The 15000-nt window shown below is 36.6% G+C and overlaps 2 protein-coding genes and 1 long non-coding RNA gene across 4 annotated transcripts in view; 2 read left to right on the top strand and 1 right to left on the bottom strand.

Annotated features, from left to right (window-relative positions):
• The window catches only part of LOC149130733 (uncharacterized), a 10569-nt gene extending 1826 nt beyond the window's left edge, over window positions 1-8743 (bottom strand). Inside the window, exons 1-3 of one of the 2 annotated variants that reach the window (XM_089344849.1) lie at window positions 8464-8545; window positions 7715-7903; window positions 1-3568 (exon numbers count right to left, since the gene is read on the bottom strand). The exon at window positions 1-3568 is cut by the window's left edge and continues 1826 nt beyond it. In XM_089344849.1, coding sequence (XP_089200975.1) covers window positions 1-3561 — 3561 coding nt within the window. In that variant the 5' untranslated portion in view covers window positions 3562-3568; window positions 7715-7903; window positions 8464-8545. Of the gene's footprint in view, window positions 3569-7714; window positions 7904-8463 lie in introns of both variants that reach the window. The other variant, XM_089344848.1, reaches the window with a different exon arrangement.
• LOC106873668 (ferrochelatase, mitochondrial) overlaps window positions 1-15000 on the top strand; it is a 46928-nt gene that overhangs the window by 4628 nt on the left and 27300 nt on the right. The gene's annotated exons all lie outside the window — the stretch shown is intronic.
• LOC149130732 (uncharacterized) overlaps window positions 1-15000 on the top strand; it is a 21558-nt gene that overhangs the window by 6332 nt on the left and 226 nt on the right. The window contains exon 2 of the long non-coding RNA XR_016238884.1: window positions 14697-15000. This exon is cut by the window's right edge and continues 226 nt beyond it. This is a non-coding gene — a long non-coding RNA (uncharacterized LOC149130732). The remainder of the gene's footprint in view (window positions 1-14696) is intronic.

Below are 15000 nucleotides of genomic sequence, written 5' to 3'. Positions count from 1 at the left end.
CTCCCAATCACCATAAATGTACAAAAAACTGTCATCAATTGTCATCATGTCTTCACCACTAGAATAACACAACATGTAGTGTCTGACTGAATGTAAATATTGACCATCACTGTTGAAGAAAATGATGAATCTTCTGTGGAAGACAATGATGACATCTTCAGCAGTAACTTTAATATCCTTGATGTCATCATAATAATAATCTCCATCTTTGTTTCTCGTTATTAATGGTTCAGGTATGTCTATTTGTTTTATTTCCTTCACACTCGAATGTATTTCATCCATATCCACAAAATACAAATGACTTCCATCTCCCCATTTACTAAAAACCAGTTGATTGTTTGATAAAGAAGCCACACATTTATATTTATTTCTTGTTTGGTAAATTACCAACGACAATGGAAATTCCACTTTTAATGTCAACAGTTGGGGTTTATTATCATCAAAATAATCTCTATTCGAAATGACCAGTGTGTTTGACTGCCATCGACACATCTTAATATATCCATTAACATTGAATTTGATTGAATCCAAAAGTTGACCATCCAATGTGAATATCTTAATGTTCCCATTCTCCTCGTCACATCCTGCAATCAGATTATTTTCAGTTATAACCAAACATTGAATCTCCACTGGTTTTTTGTCTCCCAAATGTTGAGGGAGAGGAATACGTCTGGCTTTATCAGAAACTGTCAGATCCTGTAGATATAAAGATGATGACAACATTTCACTGACAGAAATGTTTCTGGAAAATACATCTACCAGGTCGATATAATAATTAAGTTGATTATTTGTAACGAGATCATTAACCAACAAATTATGATCGTTTATAGCAAACATACGGCTTCTGTCTACAAGATACACAAACGTTTGGTCAATAGATCCACCGTAGAGATTGAGGGGACGTTTCACTTGGGACATTAAAACACTGGGGGCCATCTGACAACTGCCATGACCACCACCACCTATTCTAGTGTTGTACTGAAAAGCTTTTCTCTTAGTAACAATTAATAGCTTTTCTGTTTTCTTGTCTATTGATAATGATTTCACAAAATAATCGATCTTAATTGTCTTAATTGTTTCAACTTGATTATAATAATTGATGGCTAAAATATCTAAATGGGATGGTTTATCACAATAACAAACAATTTCACCTCCACCCATCTTACACACCCGTACATAAGGCTGCCCTAATGATACACTTCTCACTGTCTTTGATAGGTTTCCGATGACCCTTAATTGTTTCTGTAGGGGTAATGTGACACCTATTTGATGAGAATCCCATCGACATATATCCGTAGCTGTAGACGGCAGAGATAATCTCGACACAATGTCTCCTTCATTAGAAATGTATAACAAGCAATCATGGTTGATGTCGGACACCACCAACTGTCCATTTGCCAGATTACATATTTCGCCAATGACAAGTTTTTTGTCTTTCTCCTTTTCTTTGAGTCGTAGATTTAGATTTCTGATATAAGGATTTTTCAGGTGTAAACCACAGCCAGACGACCGGTCCTGATACTTGTAAAGAAGGACCCTGTTGAGTTGAGTGTCCGGTAGATAAACAGTTCCTTGGAAAACAGCAATGTGAGGGTGAACAGGGAAAGGCAGTTGCCACTGCCATTTCATTTCTCCATATATATCATAACATATCAGAATAGAGTGTCTCTTGAAGAGGACATAAAAATAAACATTATCAGAGTAGATGTGATGAGGGTAGCCATAGAATGGAAGGTATTTTTGAAAAAGTTCTTCACCACATGTGGAATAAAATACCATTTTATTTTTCCTTCCATCTAAGACTACAAAATTAATTGGAGTTGCAGCAATGGTGACATTACAATGTCCCAGAGAAATTCTTTCTATAATGTTAACTTTGTCCTCCTTGATCAAAAGGATATGGATCTCGTTTTTGTTTTCAGTGGTGGTCACAGCTAAACACTGATTTGATGCAATATGACATATTTTCCTGTAATCAGTTTGGACCTTTATTAAAGGGCCTTTGCTTAGTTCAGGACAGTTGATATACTGAAGTTCTTTCTTTTCATGATAAAACACTAAAATTCTGTTTGAGTTGAGTCTACAAAAGCAAGAAGGAATCTCAAGGAAAGTTGAATTATTTTGGTTAATTATTTCTCCAGTCTCAGTGAATAATATAGCTTTATTATTGTTATAGGTTATTAAGATAGAAGATGTTGACATAGGTAGAATATTAGTAATATTGTAGCAATCCTCAATATCAATATAGTCTTTTAAACTGGGGGTATGTTGCTGGTGCTTATATGACTGCCTGGGCCAAAAGTCTTCATTTGTTCTAATGATATGAAGGACATCGAAATAATCGGTTACAAAAATGTTTTCTTTGCCAACAGAAATATGGCGGCATTTCATGCCAATTTCTCTTGTTGTCACAGCACCTATACCTGAAATCCGATAAATAATATGTCCCTGGAGGGCATAAAAATGGTTTTGGTACACAGTGATGTGGGTTGGGATGTCCAGGGAATTGGTACCAACCTCAAATAACTGCTGGCCATCCACATTGTAACAGGTAACCCTGTTAATACTGGAAAAGGATAATAAGAGTTTATTTTGTGCTCCTACAGCAATATCTGTAGGTATTTCTTTGGTGATGAATTCAGATTTTATTCTATTATCTTCCCAGTCAAAGACGTATATGGTCCTACCAAACATTTCTACACCTATAAGTGTAGAGTGTTCCAAGTAAGAAACCAAGATTAATCCTAACTGAATTCTTTTGATTTTAAAACTTAAAGGGTTGATAATAAGAATCGTTTTTCGGAAGGGGAGGGTGGCCAGAACTGTGTCTTGACTGATTCTGGTGAAATCAGTGACAGACGATGGGCAATGGACATCATTTCTGTCACCGTCTCTTGTCATACAACATACTGTCATACAATGGCGGGAATATGTAACAATCCCCGCTTGTATTGCAACAATATTGGATATTGGGTTGCTTAAGTCTTCACCAGATTCATCCATCTTTGCTTCCCTGGTTACAACTGGAGAAAGAGGCCGGAATTTGTTGATTAATTTCGGTGCCTCAATGGTTTTGTGTTTGTCTTGTAAAACATTTGTCTTTAAATAGTGTTTCAGGAACAATTCCAGTTTTCCAAACATAGTAAATTCTTGATTGAAATGGTATTTTTTAATGTCTTTCATCAAAATTTGTATTCTTTGTGTAAAATCGTTTAGAAAAGTATTTTCATCCATTCCTACATATTTTAAAAAAGTACATATTTTTGCACGAGAATTTTTCAACAAATTAATTTTGTCTTCATATGCATTAAACCTTGTATAATATACACGTTTATCCAAAATATTTCGTGTTAACATTATTTGCCTCTTTTCATGTTCTCCTTTTTGTCTTTTTTGTTCTGTTGTTGACTGAGATGAAGCTCGTTCCTCTGGCATTTTTCTCTTTGAACCATCATCTCTCTCATATTTAAACTTTTTACGGGCAACTTCTTCTTCATCCCTTTTTGTTTTTGAGTAACTTGAAGCCCTTTTCTGAGGGATAGATTTTGTTTGCACTTCCATCGTGAATCTGTAATGAAATATAAGGAAAACATTCAGCTTTGTGAAAATATTCAAGTTTCAGGGAGATGATGTTTACTTCATTATTTGAAAAACACAAACAAAACATTTCTGTATTTCTGTCAGTGAATTAATCTTGTCTAATTAATATTTAAACAACTTTCTGTTGTAATAAAAATGATTAGAAATAAACATCTGGTTACAATCTATTTTAAGATGTATTAATAAGTTTCATTAATTACAGGGAGTCTAAATATTAGCAATAATTATATTCACTGGAAATGATATTTGCTCTCAACATCACAAAGTAATAGTCATGAGTGGCTTAGATTTATTTAACGATAATTAGTCAAGGAGATTCCCCTGCTCCAAAAGTACTCAATAACGAGACATTCCATGCTGTAGAGAAAATTAACTTTAATTGGTATACATGCTATATTATGTCCCAACACACAGCAATCATGTTCAAACTTCATTAACACGGAACAATTAGCAAAACATAGACTTTATGTTTCATAGACATTTGTCAGATACAAGACAGACTGAACATTTTGCTAGTTAGATGGAATATAAGTATTACTAATGATTATATGTCCTGGAAATGATGGGACCGTCATGGTTGGCTTGTTTCCATCATATTTACCTGGATTAAGAGATATCAATAAAGCTGGAGATGAAACTGGTTCTTAACCTGACAAATGCTGTAAATCTCTCAACATTCCAATATAATCCACACAATTATCATAGACAACATTGATTAAACTTGGAAAGCTTATCAAAAGATGGGCTTCCATATAATCACACTGATACACAGCATGTTGAGAGGGTCGTTATTATTTGTTCCTGATTGAGATAATAAAGATTGGTTAATGAATAAGCTTAATTAACGAAAAGTAGGTTCATCTTAATTATCTGTAATATGAGGGACAATGTTTGGGTAGCAATGAGAAAGATGTGTTTGTATGAAAAAGGGGTTTGGCAGGGGAAGTGTGTTTTGTTTTGTGTTAGGTGAGGAGATATAACTTGGTGTAGTTTATTATGAAGTATTGGGGGTTTAATGAGGTGGATTAGGAAATATTGGTGGGGTGATTAATGACATTCTGGTGACTCATCATCATCAGAATGATCCTCCACCTCCTCCTTGGTCTATAAAATAATGACTGTTACTCTATTGACCCCAGGAGGAATGAAAAGTAAAAGTGACCTTCTTCGAGATGTCAGCTCTTTGAATATACATGGACTAAACAACATATTTTTGGAAAAAGCTGGATAAGGCTATGTTGTTGTTGACAACAAATTTTATGAAGAGAAAACCAGATAATTGCAAATATTTCAACTATAAAATTAAATTGGAATTAATGTTTATGTTTTGGGGAAGAAAAACCTACAAAAACTCTCATAATAATTATATTAGACTTTAATCTAATTGTATATGTATTTATATACACATACATATATATGAAAGAATATGTATAATATATACACAAAGATGCACATATGTATATTTATACATCCATATGTCCGTATGTATGTATGATCATCATCATTTTACCCCCAGTTTCCATGCTGGAATGGGTTGGATGGTTCAAAGAATATCTTGCCTGAAGTTACATTTTCTGGTTTTCTTTCTACAGCTGGATGCTCTTCCTGACACCAACCACTGCACAATGTGCACTGGGTGCATCTTATGGCGCCGTCACTAGAGACGATTGCCATGTCCTTGACAAAAGTAAAGGTTCCCCTCAATCTCTGGGTTTCACATATACCTTGGAAAGGAGGGGTTGAGTGTTGGAGAGAGACTCAGGGAGGCCCAGTAACATCCCTAGTTTCATTGGAAGAATGGTGAAGAGAAGAGATTTACTGCCATTCTTTGTCACAGCAATAAGATAGCAGAGTAAAAAGAAGAAGAGAGAGAGAGCTTGAGAGATGAAAGGTAGATACTTCTGCTAATTATTAATAAGTATATATATATATATATATATATATACATACATACACATATATATATAGACACACACATTTGGAATGAGATCCTGACTTTATCAAGAGAGGAGATGTATCTTTATTTTTCACATTTAATCACAGACATCTTTATTCTGATGTATAATTTTATATTTCATATTTGACTTTCTAAGATGGATAAATGTATGCTAATTTATATTTATAATTTATAATCTATAATTTTTAATTCTTAATTTTGTAAAGTTCAATTCTTTAATTTTTAATGTTTAATTTAACGCTTAGTTTTAAGGTGATGTAAAATTAGGTTGAGAATATTTTGAATAAGAACCTGAAGATTTGTTGGTAAAATTGTAAATCTTATGATTATACACACACACACACATATCATTACATGGGAAAATGCAAGCATGAAAAGTAATATTCTTAAGATTATAAACTCGGAAAAGTACAAGACAAGTTATTACACCTGTAAAAGTATAGGGGCAAACTATTACTTCAAGTAAAGTAAAGAATAAGAAACTTTTTACTTAAAATATTTTGGCAAAGAATGCCAGTTCTTCTAATTTATCACTCTTAGCAGTTCTCATCTTTTAAATTTATTGTACAAAACTGTTCAGTTAATTTGTAAGTTTGTCTAATTAGTCACTCTTTTCTGTATTTAAGGTAGTAAATTAGCCAAATTCTAATTAAATAAGTATAGTGTTATTTGTAAACTATAATAAAATAAGTTTTAATATTCAAAATTTTAATTTTAGCTGCAATATTTTTAGTAAAAAGTTTCTTATTCTTTACTTGAAGTAATAGTTTGCCCTATACTTTTCCAGGTGTAATAACTTGTCCTGTACTTTTCCAGGGGCTACGGGGATACATTGGCTGCTATTTTTAGCGTGTCAAACGACCAGGCAGAGGCTCTTTCATTGGTTTGCTTGCTTGATGAGATTTTCTTTACAATATATGTATAATATGCATATATATCATCGGCAGAAGTTAGAGAGTAAGCCGTGTATTGGTGCTTATCAAACACAAATTTGTCCATTGTCACTCTGTAAGTTCTGACGAAATAACTTCTAAAATACAAAATTTTGTCAAAAACGTTAAGAGTAAACCCTGAGATGTGTTAAGACAGAGCTCAATAAATATGTAATGAATTCCTGTTGGGAGCAATAATATAATGAAAGATAATGGTGTCTAAAAGTAAAGGACATGAGAAATTAAAATCACGAGAAACAGTTTAAGGTGAAAAAAACAAACCTAACCCTCCCATAGCAAATCTTTCCTCCAAGTCACACTGCCTCGCTACTCCACCACCACCACCACCACCACACTATTCCACACTGGTCTTTCCCATCCCATTACACAACCCTCTTCTCGCACCACTATGTTGTATGTGTGTGGGTGGCTGTGACTTGAATGTATAACAAATATTTGAATGTATATGTGTAGGAATAATGCGTGTGTGTGTGTGTGTGTTGGATGTATACGAGTAAGTATGTAGTTTGTCTTGTATTGTGTCTGGTGATTAGTAACCAAAGCTAACAGTTTGGCTGTCTGTAGTTTGCTAGGCTAGAGAAAATATTAGCTTGCTTGGAAATAGAGCATCTGTCCATAGAAAAACTGCCTCAATGAAGTCTCAATTGACCGATGGGAGCAGAGAAAAGTGACCATTAAAAACGATGATGTTAATAGTCATGTGTATGCATGTATTTAATACCCTTTTTTGGGCTCTGAACAACTAATGGAGTTAAAAAAGTATCCATGTGACGACATACAGTGTGTTTAGGGTATTTTAAATCTGAAAGATCCCTTTCTCTCTACATGCGTAACCCCTGTCGATGTCTTCCACAGAGAAAGAAAGAAGTAGTTGAGGAGGAAGTAGAACAAAAATGATGAGAAATCTTTTGTCTCCTGTGAAAATATATAGACTGTATCAAATACATATTTGATATAGTCTATATAATGATATGAGAAACTAAATACAAATGCGAATGTAACTGTGTGCATGAATATACGTATTCTTTTAAATGTATGATGGGCTTCTTTCAGTTTCCGTCTACGAAATCCATTCGCAAGGCTTTGGTTGACCCGAGGCTATAGTTGAAGACACTTGCCCAAGGTGCCAGGCAGTGGGACTGAACCCAGAACAACGTGGTTGCATAATGCAGGGAAACGGTTGTATAATCAAATACCTGCATACCTGGAGAACTACATTGCACAGAAACAATTGTAGTGAATGAAAATAAATGTCCAACCATGCTTCTTCTTGTTGACTCCAATTTTTTCAATCATATATTCACATATGACAGATGCCCAAACGCAAACCTGGAAGTACGTATGATATTACTACTGGATAGTGAGTTCCTAACGGAATATACCATAACCATATCTATAATATAATATACATATATATATATATAGATATATATATAACGTGAGAGAGTTAGGGGTTGGGGGTTAAACCCACTAAGGGATAGTATCTATCCAGTATACTGCTGGGAATATATATATATATATATAAATATATAGATAGATAAATATAATTAAGGGATCAGCAAATATTTGCTTCACCATATACCAAATTTGTATATAGATAGATAGATAGATAGATAGACATAGTTCCCATCATTCAAACATACTGTAAATGTCTTAGTACTAACAATTCAATTAAAATATCTGGTATATTTCCAAAGCTAGCCGTTCGGCAATTAGATACAGTTAAATTATTTACCAGACTAAAAAAGTAATACTGCAGTTATCGTAAGGTATTTATTCTGGGTTCAAATCCTGGCAAAGTTTAACAGCTTCTCGTATATAATTCACTGCTTGAAAATAAAATAATTTTCTATAAAACAGTATATTTATGTTTGAAATAGGTCTAATGCATATTTAACAAAGTAAATGCGTTACTAAATTGTTAATGAAAATAATTATCACAAAATGACTTACCAAAGTCAATAATTGTGTTTGAATCTCAGCCTGAAGTTTTCGTCTCTGAGTTCAGTTCGTAGCAAAGAGTAGCAGAAATGTAAAAATCACAAGTCACAAGGCCTATTTGTATGCAGGAAAAAGTGGGCGTTAACGACTCGAGTGTGTGTGTGTGCGTGTGTGTGTGCGCGTGTGTGTGTGTGTGTGTGCGTGTGTGTGTGTGTGTGCGTGTGTGTGTGTGTCTGAAACTAGCACACGATCTGCTATGGATTTGATCACGTAGGCAAATCGTAAGTCCTTGACACCAATTATAACAGTGAATACTAGGCATGTGTGTGTTTAGGTGTATATATATGTATATATGCCCATATATATGTATGTTTGTGTGTTTGTGAGTGTGCTAGGTTCCCACTACAAGTACAAAAACAAAAATACTTAGAAAAACAAATACAGACACATATATAAATGTACATACATTTATCTGTGTAGATAGATATGTAATATATATGTATATATATATATATATATATATATATATATATATATATATATATATCTATATATATATCTATATATACATAATATATTTGATTTGTGTGTGTGCTTCTGCTTGCAGTGTAGTGTATATTTATGCCATATGTGTATGTATGTGTCTATATATACATATACACACATATGTATAAATAATAGGCACAGCGTGGCTGTGTGTTAAGAAGCTTGCTTCCCACCCACATGGCTCTGGGTTCAATCCCTCTGAACACAGAATGTCTTCTATTATAACTTTAGGTTGACCAAAGCCTTGTCAGTGGATTTGGTAGATGGAAACTGAAAAGAAGCCCGTCATATATATATATATATATAAGGATTAGATCGTTATTTAAAATACTGATCATATCAAGTGGCCAGCATGGGAATAAAAACCTTATAGATAATAATTATTATAAAAATTAATAATTTTAATAAAATACACACACACACACACACACACACATATATATCTATATATATATATATATATATATATATATATATATATATATGTGTATATATATATATATGTCATCATCATTTAAAGTCTGTTGTCCAAGCTGGCATGGGTTGGATGGTTTGACCAGGGTTGGTAAGCTGGAAGTCTGATTTGGCATAGTTTTCTACAGCTGGATGCCCTTCCTAATGCCAACCACTCTGAGATTGTAATCGGTGCTTTAATGTGCCACCAGCATGATTGCATTTTGCATGACACCCGTCTGAGCCATAACTGTGATTTTGATGGGTCTTCTTCTCTAGCAGAACATAATGCCAAAGTCTCAGTCATTGCTTCCATGAGGCCCAACTCTCCAAAGGACCTCAGCCACTTTGCCTCTGTGAGGCCCAATGCTCGAACATTGCTCTTTACACACCACTAACATCGGTCCCAGTTACACGACACCAACACCATGACATGGCTTGACGGCTCTTCTCAAGCCTAGCATATCACCAAAGGTCTCCGTCACTAATCATTGCCTCTGTGAGGCTCAAAGTTCAAAGATTATGCTTCACCACTTTGTCCCATATCTTCCTGGGTCTACCTCTACCACAGGTTCCCTCCACAGTTAGAGATTGGCACTTCCTTACATAGCTGTCCTCGTCCATATGCATCACACGACCATACCAGTGCAGTCGTCTCCCTTGCACACCACATCTGATGCCTCTTATGCCCAGCTTTTCTCTCAAGATGCTTACACTCTGTCAAACATGCACACTGACATTGCACATCCAGCGAAGCATACTGGCTTCATTTCTTTCAAGCCTATGCATGTCCTCAGCTGTCTCAGTGCATGTTTCACTGCCATGTAGCATAGCTGTTCACACACAGACATCATAGAATCTGTATTTCACTCTGAGAGAGAGAGAGAGAGAGGCCCTTTGTTGCCAGCAGGGGTAGGAACTCTCTGATCTTTGCCCAGCCTAATCTTATTCTCATAGTTATGCTCTCGGAGCATCCAACTCCACTACTAACTTGGTCACCCAGATAACGGAAGCAATCTACTACTTCTAGCATGCCCCCCCCCCTTGCATATTTTCAGCGTTTATTGTACCCATGCATCTTCCACATACAAAAGCTAGTTTCCCATTTAACCTTCCTCTGCTATTGCTGCACCTTTTATATGACCAAAGCCTACCCTCGGTGCATCTTATGAAGTTTCTAGGGATTTATGATTTGTATGCCTTCCTACTTACTACGACTTTGGTGTTTGCTAGGTTAACTCTAAGTCCCTCTGATTCTAGACCTAGTTCAGATGATTCAGCCTTAAGAGCAAGGTCCTTAGCATAGAGGAGCTCCCAGGGGGAAGCCTGTTTTAACTTGCTCTGTTATTGCCTGGAGGACTATGATGAACAAGACGGGGGCTGAGGACCACTCCTTGATGAACCCTTACTTGTACCCTGAATTCTTTGCTGTACTCATTGCCCACCATCACCTTACTGGTAGCAGCCCTTTAACAAGGCTTGTACAGCTCTCACCAACCACTTGCCTTTCCCTAGCTTTCGTACTGACCACCAGATAAGGGGTTGGAGGACACTGTCAAAGACGTTCTCTGAGTCAACAAAATCTAAGTACAGAGGCTTGTCTTTGGCGAGGTATTTCTCCTGGAGTTGCACTACCAGAAATATAGCAACAGTGCTGCTCCTCCCTTACGCTATTGCTGTTGATGATGATGATGTTGCCAGGGGTCGACGATGTTGCCGGTGCTGTCGTTGATGATGTTGGTGGGGCCCTTGGTGTTGGTGTTGGGCGGTAGTGGTAGTTGGTGATATTATTGCTGTTATAGTCGGATGTGGAGGGGGTGGTGGTCGATATTACTACTGTTGCCAATGGTGTAACCGAAAATGTTATTATTGTTCTCATCTCCGGTGGGGGTCGAGGGGTGTCGTTTTCGTCGACACGGCTACCATTATTCATGTCCATGCCGGTGCCTCTGCTATGGACATTGCTGCTGCTGTTGGTGCAGCCAATATAGTTTGGTCTGTTACTGCTACAATGGTATCATCAACACCGCCCCCTACACGTCCAGCAATAACGTCGCCACCACCACCCCACCTTTGCCAACACCAACATCATCGTCGATGACAGCACCACCACCAACAACAGCAGCAGCAGCAACATCGGCAGACTTGAAAATGCCAACACATGTAGTAATACTACCCATGCAACCACCACCACCACCAACAGCTCCTGAACCAGAAGCGACGCCATCAGCAGCAACAATAGCTGCACCAACGACAGCAGCAACATCGAAAACTAAAAACGCAACAACAGCAACAGTAGGTACGACACTAGCTGCACGCATCCAAGGAAATACATTGGATGCACGGGAAGTTCCTTTAAGAAACGTCTTTCCAACCATAGATCCTCCTTCAGGGTTCCGAAAAGAGATATATAACATCACTGGCCAGTCATATCTGGCAACTGGAGGAAGATGGAATTCCATACTCGGTATCATGGAAAACCCTCCACCGTCTGAGTCCGTACACTGCAAACTATGCATAGCCGAATGCATGGAAATCCTGAAAAACTCTTGCATACCGGAGACCGTACTGAACCCCAAAACAGACTTTTGGGTCGCGCTTGATAGATAGATAGATACAGAGACAGGGAGACAGACAGATAGATAGATAGATAGATAGATAGATAGATAGGGAGACAGATAGGTAGATAGATGGACAGACAGATAGATAGATAGATAGATATGTTTCTTTATTAGCCACACAGGGCTTAACATAGAAGGGACAAAATACAAATGTAGAGTTTTTCTTTTCGAGGGGGAGCGGAAAAAAAAAAAAGTGGGGACAACGATGGAAAAGAACACCGCAGAACGTTTGGGGTATTTACAAAAAATATGAAATAATACAGAAAATTCCCAATAAATGGGGAGGTTATCCGTGGAAAGAAAAACCTACGAAAAGACCACAGTAACCTCGGTCCTTAGTGTCACAGTTTGTTAAATAAAATTTCTTTTATTTATGCAAGAAACGTAAGTAACTCTGTTTACAAAATTTTAAAATGTTTTATAGAATCATGGTCAAGGTGGCTTCGTCATTTATACGTGCCATTCTTGCTACAGGTATCCATCTTTTTTTTCGAAACATTTGCTAGACAACACTTGCCTCTCTACTCTCACCTTCCTTTTCAAGTGATACTTGAAAAAGTTGATGAGAGATTGACCAGAGAGGAAAGTGTTTGTCTCTAATCCTTTCAGACGCATCCACCAGATGCATTCTTTCGCCATAGCCACAAGCACGATAAATACAGCTCTTCCTTCCCGTTTAAAGGAAGGAGGCGTGACAATATTGACGATAGATAGATGGACGAACAGACAGATAGATAGATTAGATAGATAGATAGATAGACAAACTGGGAGACAGACAGATAGATAGATAGATTGTCAGACATATAGATAGATAGATAGATAGATAGACAGGCAGATAGATAGATAGATAGATAGATAGATAGATATACCCAGTTGGCAGTAATTTGAGGCAGATTAAGCTTCTATTTCTACAAGGTCAGGATTGCATCTTAAATTTCAATTCTTGTTTGAATAAGACTTTTAATTGTCATTTCATAAACGTAATTAATTAAAGGCCTGAAATGAAGACTGTGAGACAAACATAGTACGCTAGAAATAGCAGTTAAATTACATTTATAAAACCGTTCAATGTAGCATCCCAGGATGACCGCAGTCCAATGAGTGAAACAAGTACGGATATATAAATTATAAACTGGTGTGTGTATTTCTACTTGGTTGAGTCCTAGAATAGAATCCTAAAATGTTCTCCTCATTCTACCTTGTTATACATATGTCATAGATACACAGATATATGTCCACAAGCAGATAGACGTACACACGTCTTGTGGGATCCGGGCAAAGGCCCCCTAGGAAAAAAGGGCCTCGGACAAAAGCCCTATGGTTGTATTTTTTGGTCATTTTCTCGTGTTTAGAAACTTTACTTGAATACCCCCGAATCTTTAGGTGATTTTCAACGAGGACATAAAGTTAAGCCTACAAGGTCTCTCCATATGCTAGAAATAACAGCAAAATCTTACAAATATATATTTTTTTTATTATTTCACGAAACAAAAACGGAAATTTCGGTTGTAAAAAAATATTAGGAAAACTTCCGCCCGTCCGCCCCACCATTTCCTCCCAATTTTGTTTATTTTTGATTTTTTTTTTTGCCAGAAACCTCCGTTTTCGGATACAGAGGTTCCAGAAAATTGCCAAAAATCGGCAGAGTAAAAAGAAGAAGAGAGTAAGAGCTTGAGAGATGAAAGGTAGAGGTAGGGGTAATAGGGGCATGGCAGTAGGGACTCAAGGTCTGAGAGTTGACACTCATCAAACAAGTTCTTTGGTGGTCTGGGAATTTATCTCCAAAGAACCAGTTTGATAAATGCTAATAAACGAAACTTTGGGCTCTTGGGTCACTCTGTTACTTCTGCTAAATACTAATATATATATATATATATACACACACACACATATATATATACACATATACATAGACACACAGGTGTAATTATATGAATATACCTTCACATACCCATGTATAAATGTTTGTGTCTGTGTATGTATATATATATATGTTTATAGACATGAATTAATGAACAACAAAAGAAGATGAGTTCTGTAATCACTTCCATTAGCTTCCAGCTGTTTCTGCTACAGGAAGCAGTGAACTTGAGCTGAGTGTGTGTGTGTGTAGGTGTCTTTGCATTTGTTTATGTTTGCAATCTGTTTTAAGTTGCTCCAAGCAGACACATCTGTCAACCAATCACCCCCACCTTGGAAGACATGGGAAATAAGAACTTTTGTTCTTGCAAAATGGTTTTGGGTGAGCAATAGAAAGGCTGTCTGTCTCTAAAACAATGCTGCAATAATATATTCATCTAACCCATGCTAGCATACAAAATCAGATGTACAATCAAACATAAGTAAACCCATGTTTATACATTCATATACTCCCATGCACGCATAAACACACACACACACACACGTGTGTGTGTGCATTTGGTGTTAGGAAGATTATCCAGCTGTAGAAATCTTGCCAAATCTTTCATTGGAGCTCACCAATGTCCTCTGGCTCACTGCTTCCTCTTCAACTGTCCTACCCATGCCAGTTAGGGAAAATGGATGTCAAAACCTTTATAATACATCAGATGATGTATTTTCTTTTCTGTATTTTACCTCTCATAATTTTGTTTTGTTTCTTGCCAGGTTCTTGTGAGTCCCACTCAGTCAAGTGCATGGCTACACTCGATGAGGGTCACCAATCCTCACCTGGTTTCAAGCAAGAGAATATTTCACCAAGTTCTTCAAACATGAACAGCAGAATGGTTGGATATGTTTTCTGGTGGAAAACTGCAAACAAACGACACTGTTTGTGTGACGTGACGTTTATTTATAATTAGCAGCTGATGACAAGACAAGGGGACACGGGCAGACATGTGCACACAGACAGACTCACACACACACACACACACACACACATACAAGTACAAATGTAGATATGCACACATGA

Source organism: Octopus bimaculoides, chromosome 28 (assembly GCF_046866305.1).
Source record: "Octopus bimaculoides isolate indiv1 chromosome 28, ASM4686630v1, whole genome shotgun sequence".
NCBI classification, from domain to species: domain Eukaryota; kingdom Metazoa; phylum Mollusca; class Cephalopoda; order Octopoda; family Octopodidae; genus Octopus; species Octopus bimaculoides.
Note: the sequence above shows the minus strand (reverse complement) of the source record. Positions and strands in the feature narration are given on the sequence as shown.